This window comes from Schistocerca nitens, chromosome 1 (genome assembly GCF_023898315.1).
Source record: "Schistocerca nitens isolate TAMUIC-IGC-003100 chromosome 1, iqSchNite1.1, whole genome shotgun sequence".
Classification (NCBI taxonomy): domain Eukaryota; kingdom Metazoa; phylum Arthropoda; class Insecta; order Orthoptera; family Acrididae; genus Schistocerca; species Schistocerca nitens.
Genome location: NC_064614.1, coordinates 560,445,011 through 560,458,560, shown reverse-complemented (window position 1 = coordinate 560,458,560; position 13,550 = coordinate 560,445,011). Strand labels below are relative to the sequence as shown.

Sequence of the window (13,550 nt, the reverse complement as noted above, 5' to 3'; positions counted from 1 at the left end):
GTTAATCAGAATTACAACGTACTTCTTTCTTAAATATCTAAATTGGATGATGGCTATGTGAATATGTATAGCACAAAATACAACAGCTGTGCCAAATTATAGTAAACTGAAACATAGGGAATAAAATAAATTCTGCCCTTTCTCATGAAGGGAATAAAGAATAAAAGTAATAGAATAAGGAAAAGTGATACAAAAAATAAATAAAAAGCTTTCTTCTACCGCCACCTCTCTAGTTGGTAATAGAAGTGTAATGTTTAAAAATAATGGTAATTTCTTGATGGAACATTATGTGAAAGGCAACCACGCAACTGACCTCTTACCAACTGATCTGTGTTGCATAGGTATATGTAACAGCACACTATTAACTGGCTTTTGTGCTCTGCATCTTCTGGTAAAAAGTACACACCTACCCCTCCCCCTCCTCTCCCCCTCCTCTCCCCCTCCTCTCCACCCCGCCCTCTCCACCCCGCCCTCTCCACCCCGCCCTCTCCACCCCGCCCTCTCCACCCCGCCCTCTCCACCCCTCCCCCCACACGCGTGCATGTGTGCGAGAGAGAGAGAGAGAGAGAGAGAGAGAGAGAGAGAGAGAGAGAGAGAGATTGGGGGGGGGGGGGCAATTGGCCCTATTATGGGAGGTTAATGACTGTGTTTTCAGATTTTTGTTGACAACTGTCCAGTCAAAAATGTATCTGTGTATATGTAGTTTCAAGAGTAATTGTGGGTGTTTCAAACTTTTTAGATCACTTTTTTATTGTGCAAAAAGAAAAGAATAAACTGAGAAAATACTAAAGAAAGATGAAATTTTTTTATGTGACTGCTATAAGAGGCAACAAGAAAATTATTACCATGTGCCAGGTGGAAGTAGTAGAAGTATTTTTATTTTGATCAAACATCTCTTTATCAGTGTTAACTTTCCTTGTTTGTGTGAAAGTATTACTTTTTATTATTTACTGTAATTCTGCTTGAAGTGCATGGATTTACCTTACAGAAATCATTTGATGCCCATCCTCGGAAAGAGAGTCAAGTTCGGCAAATGGCTTGGCTTGGTGATGGTGTTTGGGTGTCAATACGCCTAGACTCAACCCTTCGTCTGTACCATGCGCACACTTACCAACACCTTCAGGATGTGGACATTGAGCCTTATGTCAGCAAGATGTTAGGTTAGTGACAACTAGCAGTGATGCTTGTAACGAAGGCACTGGCTTAACTTTGGGTGCCTTAATAATCATTTAAAAGCAGTGTATAGATGCATGATGCAGTGTGGAAGATTGGCGCATTTCAGAGCAGGACTGTTTTCACATTATATAATTACTTTCACACTGGTATACTTGCATGTTATCATTCTGACAATAACAGTAAAATACATCTAGTGGATCTTCCCTTTCAAACAATTGAAATAAATGGTCCGTGGAGAATGTAGCAGAGGAATTGTAAGCACTTTGTGCTTATTAGTTTAAATTTATGTGGTATCTGCAAAAAATTCTCTGCTGAAAAGTGATGATACAATTTTTTTCATCCAGTCCTCTTCTCTCCTTCACAGAGTTCCTTAATACCCTTAAAAAATTGTTGTATGCAAGATTTGTTCAGATAATTTGTGCACAATCTAAGAAAATTACAGAAGTGGCGTGGATGTCAGTCACCTTTGAGACTGATTCACAAGAACTAGGTACTTTGATTCTTGGACAACAGTAGTGAACAATAGGTATCATGTTGTACTTAGTTTTGCTAGGTAACAGTGAACTTACAATGGTTAAAACTCTTCATTAAAAATTTAATTATGATGCATAACTTCGTCAACAGTTGTTCTTGCACACTCTACAGTTAATAAGAGCCAGGAGGGAAAAGACTAGTAAATAATGTTTGGACTTCAGTAAAATGAATAATTTATTTTAAGTTAACAAGCGAAATAATGTTTCATTTAAGTCAGCAGAGCATTGATAGTGTCACCAATACAAGCAAAAAATACTCAAGTTTTGAAGTACTGACATCTGAAATGGCTACATTTTTCAGAAACCTATGAGATAAGGAGACTAACTGAAACATAAATACAAATAGAATGTTTTTGAAATAGAATTATCAGTCTCATTACCTCATTGTTTTCTGAAAAACATAGCCATTTGGGAGGCCATATGAAGTCCATCAATTCTTTATTCCTGAAAAAAAATCTATCGTCCTTTCTAACTGTGCTAGACAGAAGTGATAAGAAATAAGGTGGTTTTTTGCAGAACTGGTGAGGAGAATAATATGTGGAAAATACTGCTTAGAAGCAAGCAAATGATGATAGGATATTTGTTGATAACTTCCATGGCATTAGAGGAACCTGCTAAGGGCAGAAACTGTGAAGGAAGACAGAGATTTGGAATATATGCAATAGTAATGTAAGATAATGTACAGAAAGTTCTGGTTGAGAATAATGAATTATTTAGGAATAAAGGAGACAATTCACCTAAAGGCATAAATGCTGCATCGTATTCAGATATACACACAAAAGGTACGGAGCTTTACTTTGCTAGTTTTCAGAATGGAATTCCTTTCTCAAGCTGTAGGAGAAACACACTCACATGCACATGCCTGTCTCCCTACATTGTGCTCATCAGCTGCCAGCTCTTTCCTGGCCCGTGGTGAGTGTAATGGGGTGAGGTGGGAGTGCAGTGTGGGGTGGTGCAAGAGATGGAGAGAGGCAGGGAGGTGATTGGGGGGGAGTGTCTGCGGGTCGTGAGAGAGTGAGGAGCTGTCTGTGGGCTGGCTAGGAGTACAGGTAGATGGAGCATGTGGCAGACAGCTGAGCACTCAGTTTCACAAACTAGGGAGTGACATGGCAGCACACAACTAGCTGACACATACTGGGTGGGTGAAATGAGGGACATTCTACCAAAGATACTTCCATCCCCTCCCAAAGTGGTGTTCCACCACACACCCAAACTCTGCAACATCCTAGTCCATCCCTATGTCACTCCCACCTGCAACTCCCTGCCACTGGCATCATACTCTTGTGGAGGACCCAGATGCAATACCTGCCCAATCCACCCACTCAGCACCACCTACTCCTGCCCCATCTCAAGCTTATCCTACCCCATCAGAGGTCGGGCCACCAGTGAAAGCAGCCATGTTATACACCAGCTATGCTGCAACCATTGCACAGTATTTTACAGTGATTTGATAACCAACTAGCTGTCAAGCAGAATGAATGTCCACTGCCAAACTGTTGCCAAAAAACAAGGTGGACCACCCAGTGGGATAACATGCAGCAGAGCACAAGAAGCAAGATTTCAATGACTGCTTCGCAACCCTTGCCATATGAATCCTCCCAGCCACCACCAGTTCTTCTGAGCTGTGCAGACAGGAGCTATCCTTACTATCCTTACAACACATCCTTCGCTCCCGTAACCTCTTGGCCTAAATCTAAGGTAACTCACCCCCCCCCCCCCCCCACCAAAAAGTGTGTGTCAGAGACACACACACACACACACACACACACACACACACACACCTTTCTTATTACTGCTGCCCAATATGTGTCAGCTAGATGTGTGCTGCCATCTCGTGCCTTAGTCTGTGAAATCTAGTGCCACGTGCCCCCCTTACCTGCACCCCTAGCTAGCTCACGGATGGCTCCCACTTTCCGAGACACTAGACGTTTTCCCCCAACCCCCTCCCTTCCTCCCGCCTCTCTCGCCTCTCTCCATCACTCACACCACTCCACACTGCATCCCCACCTCACCCCAGTACACTCGTCGTGGGCTGGAAAAGAGCTGGCAGTCGAATGAGCACAATGTAGGGAGACGTGTGTGTGTGTGTGTGTGTGTGTGTGTGTGTGTGTTGACGACGCAATGCTTCTGCCTTTAGGTGAATCATCTCCTTTATTCCTAAATAATTCATAAATAATGCAGGATGTTGGATGTAAGTAATACTGCGATATGAAGAGGGTGGCACAGGCTGTGACAAAATAAGCCTAAGTGTTTTTTTTTTATATATATCCATCTACAAAAACTAACATCAGAGATAAACAGGAGATGAAATGACGACAAAATAAAACAATGTAATTCTATGAATAGGTCCATTTGGATGCCGTAGTGAGACCTCACAGTGTGCTCTGGGATAAATAGAGACTGATGTGTGTGAAGGGCAAGATATACAAGACAGACATTCACCGTGTAGCACTGTTTGGCACAGAGTTCTAGACAATAAATGTCACTACTGATATGTGTCTCCATATCAAGAAAATGTGTGTTCCACATTGGGTAAAGGGCATTTTCATACGTTATCTGTTTGTCTGGCAGAAATTTGGCATATCTACTATGATGATGAAAGTGAAGGAAGTTGGACTTACCTGTTAGGGACATGTCATGAAAGCAGGAACTCCCAACTAGGGCCAAAGCTGCATAAATTCTGGAACCCAATAATAAGTGACCATGAGGAAAACCTAAGCAAAATATGATGCTCACTGGCCATCTTCAAGAAAAAGATGACTTGTTACTGTAACTAACATCACTGTTAGGAAGAAAGGGGAAATACTGTGATGGCTGTGATGAGACTTAAAAAACTCAGGGTATCAGATCATTGCAAAATTATTATTGTTTTAGGTATTATTTTTATGCACTTTCAAACAGTCTGATTTACTATTACTGACTTTTGCCAAATTCTTGTACGTGAGCAACCAATTATCTGAAAGTATATTCCAGACAACTGGCAAACCATGAAACAAATGGTATCTGCAGTGCCTTAGGAAAGGTGTCAAAAGCAATTTGGCTGTGATCCTATAAACACTTCAATGCCTGCCATGAATCTTCAAGACCTATCTCAAAGTTGCAGTATGAATACTTTATATCGCAAGTTGTGCAGTCAACAGTTAAGTTCAGTTAGTGTATTTTAATGACAACAGAAATTTTCTAGAGATAAAGGGAGTACAAAAATATTGCAAATAGCTCTGAACTAGGAATATTATAACCCAAAAAATAGCTCATATCACCAACATGTTCTTTGGCATGTCAATGCGAGTGTAACTTAAATTTATAAAACCAAGCGAGGTGGCACAGTGCTAAAGACACTGATCTCGAACTCGGGAGGACAGTGGTTCAAATACCCATCCAGTAATGCAGATTTAGGTTTTCCGTGCTTTCTGCAAATCCCGTTAGGCAGTACCAGGATTGTGCCCTCGAAAGGACGCACCAATTCTCCTTCCCCAATTTGAGCATATGCTCCATTTCTGATGACCTTGTCAACAATGGAACATTAAACCCTAATCTTGCTTCCTGAATTGCAAAAACAGTTTTTTTAATTACTTTTTTCATTTTTAGCTGTGGTCATATAATTAAATTGTCATTAAATCTGAGAGGAAGAATGTAACAAACAAGATTTGTAGGTGTTGTTTGCAAATTAGGTGATGTATTACAGAAGAGCACTGTGTGTTTCATGAGCTATTCTGAGATCAGACCAACTGGCTTACAATCAGTGTGTTAAAGATAACAATGGACAGTTTGATTTCACTGTCAGTGTTGTTAACTACATTGTTGTACTGTTTTGGTATTTGACTACTGTGTTCACATGCAGAATTTGGTATAATAATATTTCGTTGTCCTGTGTTCTGTTTTTATGTTTCACATCAGCTTCACAGTGCCAAGACAAATGAATTTTATGGTAGATTAAGTCTTAATCCAGCTAGTTTTACTTAGTATTATGTCCAATGTGATCGTTGTGCAAACATGTTCTTAGACATTTCATCTATAGTATATAATTCGCCACATTTATAGCTCTTCATCATGGACACACATTGAAAGTGTCAAAAGTTCACCATCCCCCTTCCTTCCCCGATTTTCCTTTTCTCTTGTGTTACAACATTTGCTATCGTACTGAAATAATTCCCAGAAATGGCATTCTAATTGTAAATCTACGTGATGCTTAGTTCATTTGATGAACACTGCAGCTGTGCTTGAAAGCTTTATATTTGCAAGTTGTCCTGTGCAAATTGGCGGCCCGCTTATAATGTATATGCTATCCTGCATGGTTTTGCTCTTGAATTTTTATAGAAATAATTGCTTTTTAATATTGCAAACAGACATTATGCATAAGATGTATAAACATTTCGTCACACTGACCTCGGTAAAATTTTTTATCTCAAGAGCAACCCTCATGTAAGGAGATCACTATTAGTATTATACAAATGTAAACTAAATTGATAGAAATATAACAGATTCAGATGTTCGTTATGATTTCCTGGTAACAAGCAATATATTTGGGGAAAATGTTGGTGCTGACATCACCTTGCTCATTGTAGCTTAAGTAACAGAAATATTTTTTTTTAAAAAAATAAGTCTAATTCACTCTCACCATGTTTTGTTACATCAAAAGTTGAAGGATGTTCTGTATTTCAGTAAGCTCTGACATTTGTTTCACATTTGTCCTAGAACATGTTGATAATTGCATTTATGATATAATCAATTCATTATGTACTTATTTATAAAATGAACTTGTCAATCTAAGAAGCAGTTTCCACTCTACATCAGATCTGCACACTAGCATTACAGTAGTGACCTCCTCCAAGATGATACGTATGTGCGGCCGTGGACATATTATCTCTCAACGTTGTCCACTATCCATATCCCCTATTAGCACTTGTCCTGCTCAAGCTGGCTAGCCCATCTGTTTCTTAGTATCACTCTGTGTACTTAACTCATGATACATATAACATTCATTTTAACATCAGATGTGGAAACTACTGCAAACTAGAATGATCTTTTTAATTTTTTTGTAGATCTAAAATGGGAGTGCAATTCAGCATAGACTCTAAATGGGTAATTCAGGAAACTGAAGTGATCCGATGTCAGCAGACCACAATGAAAATGTTTTCCATTTTTTAGCTTTTGGTAGACACAAGCTATTTTGATTTCATTAAACCAGTTTTTTTTAGACATTTATAAATGTTATTTCATTGAAAATTAGACAGTTGTTCTGTTGGAAGCTTACATCTTCATGAGCAGTTCTTGAGCATAAGTCCTATACTGTATCGTTTCCTTTAGTTCCTCAGAAATACCAGTTGAGCCATAATTGTCATACTGTTTAGATATATTTGTCTTCATTTCAAAACAATACAATTGGATGTTGGAGAGTAAAGTTCCATTGACAGCAAGAATACAAAGACGAGAACTGGCTCAGTTGAGAAAGAATGAGTGACACAAAAATGGAGAGAGAAAAAATCTACTCACCAAGCAGTGGCAGGGGAAAACACACACACACACACACACACACACACACACACACACACACACACACACACAACCTTTCAGAGCCAGTGACTCTTTCTTCTGGCAGAAGAGTTGAAGGAAGGGGAAGGAAGAGAAGTGAAGGAAAAGGACTGGAGATGTTTAGGGAAAGGGGTACCGTTCAGAAAAGTCACCCATAACCCTCGGGTCAAAACATCAGTTATTTAGAAGAAATATGATGCAGCCTAACAGCCCAGAAAATTTCAATTTCTCCTTCACCATGACAACACAAAGATTCACACAAGTATGCACACCTGAGAGCAACTCGCAAAACTTCGTTGTATTGTTCTTCCTCGTCCACCACAGATCGCACGCCTTCAGACTTCCATCTTCTTGGCCCAATGAAGGTTGCATTCTGCAGGAAGTAGTATGTGGATGGTGGGGAAGTTATTGATGCAGCAATATGTCGGCTCTGACGCTGACCAGAAGAGTGGTACCTTGCAGGCATACAAGCCCTTTGGGCAAGGTGGCATAAGGCCTTTGCATTGGACAGAGATTATGTTGAAAAATAGGGTTTTGTAGCCAAAATAGTGAAAAAAAGTAGAGTATCAGAATCCTGAATAAAACCCACCTGCCTTCAGGAGAAGAATGTGTTGCATTATGTATTGAATATCCGTTGTATAAGTTGAAAGACATGAAAGGAAAGCAGTAGTTGAAGGGTGTGAGACAGGGTTGTTACATATCCCCAATGTTGTTCAATCTGTAAAGGAAATGCAGATGATGTTTGGAAAAGGAATTTAAAAAATTTAGGGAGAAGAAATAGAAACTCTGAGGTTTGCCGATAACATTACAATTCTGGCCCATTGGTTGAAAGAACAGTTGAACAGAATGGATAGTGTCTTGAAAGGAGATTATGAAATGAATGTCAACAAAATTAAAACAAGGGTAATGGAATGCAGTCGAGTCAAGTTAGGGCATTAGACTAGGAAATGAAATACTAAAAGTATTAGACGATTTTAGATGATTTGGGCAGAAAAATGACTGATGATGGCCAAAGTAGAGAGGATATAAATTGCAGATAGGAAATAACAAAAAAGCATTTCTGAAAAACAAATTGTTAACATCAAATACAAATTTAACTATCAGGAAGTCTTTTTCAGGAAGTATTTGTTTGTTACGTAGCATCGTACGGTAGTGAAACTTGGATGATAAGCTTTTCAGACAAAAAGAGAAAAGAAGCTTTAGAAAAATGTTGTTGTAGAAGAATGCTGAAGACTAGGTAGATAAATTGAATAACTAATAATGAGTGAGGTACGGAATTTGTCAAGTTCATTTGTGGATGATGCGTGCTACTTATGAATGGATGTGTGCAGGTAGCCAAATAATAATGGAACTTTATTAATGTAATACATCAAGCAAGTTCAACATAAGCAGCTTCAGAATAACCCAACTAAAAGATTGTCCAGATATGATACAAGAATGAAACAATATAGAGTAACAGTTTCTCAGATGGTAGGAGCCGTATCATTTATACCAGCCATGGTCACTGAGTTTAGTATATCGGTCTGTCCATACAGGGTACCAGTGACATAGCTGGTATATGTTCATACGTGGATGTAGTCTTTGAACAATGCACTTGCAATGTCCATGCATGAGGCCATAGCCTCTGACTGATAGGCCATGGCATGGCTGGTGTAAAGCCTGGAAGTACTATGTGCTCAGTGAATGGAATTCTGATTGACAGACCATGTAACTGTCGGTATTTATCTCAAAGAACTGTGAATCCTGACATGCACTGGCTGCAGGGAGGCCAGGCGGTGTCCTGTAAGTCACATGGTGGAATAATATCAGCAAAGTGTTGTGGTTGCACATGTCTTGCGGAGGTGAGATAATGCCTATAGTAGCAGTGGTGCATACAATGAACATAGTGCCACCTGGTACTGTGGCAGCTGCTGTGGTGTGATGTTCCATGGTTGTGTTGCTGGCATCCTAGAAGGGCGGCATTCATGGCGCATTGCTGTGTGGCTGGTCGCTGGGTCGTAGGTGACAGAATCCCAGAGTAAAATTGGGGAGAAAAGAAATCTGTGGTACAACTTGACTAAACACAGGGATCAGTTGTTAGGACAAATCCGGAGGTGTCAGGGAATAGCCAATTTGTTAATGCAGGGAAGTGTGAGGGCTAAAAATTGTAGTGGTTACTCGTAGATGAAAATACTTGCACTGGATAGACTAGCATGGAGAGCTGCATCAAACCAGTCTTGAGACTGAAGAGCACAACAGCATATGGAAAACTGTATAAACTAGAATTGATAAAATTTGGTTTTTGTAAAGGTTAGTTGAAGTAAAAATGATATCCTCAGAATTTTGAAGATTGTTGGGAGAGCCTATTGTGACAAAATTGTACCATCTAGTATGGAGGGTGTGGAAACAGTTAAAAAGTATTTTAATGTCAAATAACATAAAAATCATGGAAGTAAGATAAAATGTCATTAACAAAGTAAAGGTACAACACAATTCAGAAACATCGTTCTATCAATTCCCCAAATCCTCCCCAACCTGGTCTACCTCCAGATACACGCCAGCTGGACAGGTCGTGCGAGGTGTCTTCCATTGGCAGTTACAAGGATGGCTATGCACGGGACTCCATCTCTGTCTTCTTTCAGGTACTGTAGTCTTGGCTTCTACACATGTGCTGTGGAAGAAATACATTGTGCAGAAGAACCATGTCACTGACTTGGATCCTTACCAGTCCTCCATTTGGGTGTTTGACTTAGTGAAAGCTGCACAAAAGCACAAGATACTCCTTACTCCAATGCTTCCAAAAATCTGGTGCCGTTTTCTAACGGAGTCTGAACTCCCTCATCAAGTCTTCTACAGTTGGTGGTTCAGGTCCTGTTGGCAGTGAGTACTTTATCTTCAATTTGAGAATTGGCCACGAGTTCAGGGCAGCTTCAGTATTCACAAGTACAGTCACCAGCCCTTCTTTGTCCATACTCAGAGTACTTTCGAGGGACATCTTTTGTTTGAGCCAATGATTTTTTGCCAGAATCCTCCCCACCAAGCCACCTGTGGAGCTATAAATTTCCAAGTTATGCCTTGTTGAGCGAAGTATTTGTGGGTCTTATCATCAGAGATGGCTGACCACAGTTCCAATATCTCTTTGTTGTTTGTTTGGAACATTTGCGCATCGTCACTGTAAAAGGTTTGTTGAATGTCATGTCTGCCAATACGTCTTTATAGTGACAACCTGTAATCAATCGGTTGATGCATTGTGGACTAGCTCTAGGTGAATGGTTCTCATCACAGCACAGTATAGGCTTTAATTTTGATTCTTCGTACTGTGGCATACAATGGCCCTGCAAATCAACGATGTCAAGCTGCTGCCATTTCTTCCACGGTAAATTCACCATGTCAGTTGAAGAGAGTTATCTGTTATTTGTATTAGTTTCCAGAAGGAACTAAATCTTTCAGTATCTGTCAGTGACTGGGGTGTCTCCTCGAGGAGAATCTGTGGGTGCAAATGTAAGTTTTTATAGTTTGGCAACAAAGCAGGTGTAGACATTCATTTGGCTATTGACAGGGCTGTTGCGAAAACCAAGGCTTTCATGTGTTCCAAAATATGTCATTGTGTGTAAGGCTTGAGGAATTCTGGCTCTTGACAGATGATGCACAAAATTCTCTCTACCTGAATAATGCGCCCACTGGGATGGTGAGGTGTACCTTTGAATTTCCATAGCCTTGTTGCATACAAAATATTTTCAAGTATGGGGATTACCCTTTAGCCAAGCAAGTGTCACCATGGAGTCAGATCATAGTTGCTCTACTTATTTCTGTCTTGGTACCCTTGCAGTACTAATGTAAAAGTCTCGTCCCCATTAATGCTGTCAGGCATTCCAGTTGTGGCTGCATAACACTCTTCGTGGGTATTCATGCACTTCTGTGACACACCAATTTGATGTGAGATTTAATTTTTACAGTGCACCTTACTACAGGACTGCACCTATGCATGCTCCGAGTATTAAAAAAAGAAGAAGGGGGGTGCAAGTTCTTCCACCTTCAGAGTCTTTGATTCATCATGGTTCGTAAGTGTGTGATAGGCTTTGAAGGGCTAACATCCAAGTGTGCCACCAAGTGGTTAGAGGCTGAGGCAGAATTCCAGATCGCCCTAGTTCAAGTATCCAAGTATCTTTAAACAATTTTTTTACTATCGTGGGTGCCTCATAAAAACCAGTGATTGCTTGTAACAAACCTATTTTGATCACTACGGACTGTGATATTTTATTGATATTTTCAGACTGATCCACACAAAATTATCATCTACTCCAGCCCACTAAACTTCCACATATGAGAAGTTCTTGTAATCAATTGTCCTTTTGATTTCCATATTCCGACCAGTTGCTGAGAGTTCGTTGCCCATTGCAACATAGGCAGCTTGATTTGATTAATGAGTGAGGTTAGCCAATAGTAAGCAGCTATACCACCATTTTTGTCTGCTGTGACTGGCCGTGGTGGCTGAGCAGTTCTAGGCGATACAGTCTGGAACCGCGCGACTGCTACGGTCGCAGGTTCGAATCATGCCTCGGGCATGGATGTGTGTGATGTCCTTAGGTTAGTTAGGTTTAAGTAGTTCTGAGTTCTAGGGGACTGATGACCTCAGAAGTTAAGTCCCATAGTGCTCAGAGCCATTTGAACCTCTCTCTCTCTCTCTCTCTCTCTCTCTCCCCCCCCCCCCCCCCCCCCCTGCTGTGCCTGCTGCCCAGTCCTCCATATAAGTTTTATGATCTAATTAGGCATTAACAATGTGAAATTGTGATTGGTATGAACCTGCTAATTCACTCACTGCAGCTAAAGTAGGAATGGGCTACATTTAAGCCCAAAGGGAAGTCATTTAAATTGGCAAGTAGCTCTTCTTTTTATGATGCTTGCTTCATTTGTGATCGTTGATTATGGTTGCTGCACTAGAAAAACTTCACTAGGTCTCTGAAGTCTGGATGGAGAAAACCTGTCAAAAAGGCCTAGGTAATATTGATGGAGAAAACCTGCCAAAAAGGCCTAGGTAATATCTGCTATGATGGCAAAACGTTGCATTCTAAAATTCTTGAATACTGCTGTTACTTTGGCACAAAGGTTAGCCCTGTTTCCAGGACGACATTAAGTCAGGGGCAGTTTTCTTCATGTAAAGTTGTCGAATACGACTCGCCACGTGATCCTTCCATCTCTCTTTTTCATCACTATTTGATAAGGCAAATGAAAGGTGTTGACTGAAAATTTTGCCGTGGAGCCAGAATGAAGTATTCATTTCAGGTGTGATTTGACATCTGTCTCGTATGTGGAATTGAAGATGTCATTCTTCTCTAGATGCCTCTGCAAAGTGGGGAAGCATTTTTCATCATCATAGATATTACTTGGAAGAATGACTGTTAATTTTGGTGGAAGACACATTACCCTTCACAGATCCCCTATAGAATAGGAAGCGTGAACTTCCCCAAGAACTGCTGAATCTTTCTCAGTGATTGGTCAGTCCTGATAGCCAGGTATTCCTTTTGTCTTTAAATCCCAGAAGTTTCAGGCTGTGTTGACAAGTGCTTGAGTAAATGGCAGGTTTATTAGGACAGCAGCAACTTGATTTACAAAATCCTTGGGTGGTTTCTGCTAAGGATCCATCCAAATTTTCATTAGTAATCAGTTCCAATTAGTAGCTCTATGCGAAGATCATTGTATCCCTCTGTGGGATCAGCCAGTTTAAATTAGTAATGTGTTGCCTTGTGAAATCTTGAGATACTAACTGAATGTCTAAAAAATGAACAAAAATTCACAAATGCTGTAACTGAAACATGAGAATTGCTCCATATGCTTCTCAGCGCCACGTGGCCTAAACAACAAGTGTGTGACATGGTGCATAAAGACTCAAATTCCAGTTGTAAATTGCCAATCAGTGATCTACCGATGAAGCTAGATTTGCTGCAACTATCTAAAATGCAGTGTGTAAGTCTTACACCTATAGACCCTGTAAATCCTGAACATCTGGTATTCACATTGCCTACTGAACTGTGTTTGGTAGGAGTAATCGATGAAGTAAAATGTTATTGCACACTGACTTTTGATGGGCTTTTCTTGCAAAAGAGTCATTGTGCTTTTCCTTTCTTTCTACAATCCTTTTCTATGTGACCCTGGTTGAGGCAAAGAAAGCACCTATTGCTACATCTCAAACTCTTGAGGCTCACATGAATAACCTTCACGTTCTTGCTGTCTTGTCCCCGTGACCAAGGTGTTCACAAAATGCACAAAAGACGTCTACCTTCTGTACGGGCTTGCATGCTGCACATTCTGACTTAGGTTGAACGTTGAGGG

At 40.3% G+C, this 13,550-nt stretch overlaps 1 protein-coding gene across 10 annotated transcripts in view; it reads left to right on the top strand.

The window, feature by feature from the left end:
- The window catches only part of LOC126254530 (C-Jun-amino-terminal kinase-interacting protein 4), a 263,338-nt gene that overhangs the window by 161,675 nt on the left and 88,113 nt on the right, over window positions 1-13,550 (top strand). For all 10 annotated transcript variants that reach the window (XM_049955327.1, XM_049955319.1, XM_049955323.1 and 7 more), the window contains one exon: window positions 989-1,160. In XM_049955327.1, the coding sequence (XP_049811284.1) occupies window positions 989-1,160 (172 nt within the window). The remainder of the gene's footprint in view (window positions 1-988; window positions 1,161-13,550) is intronic.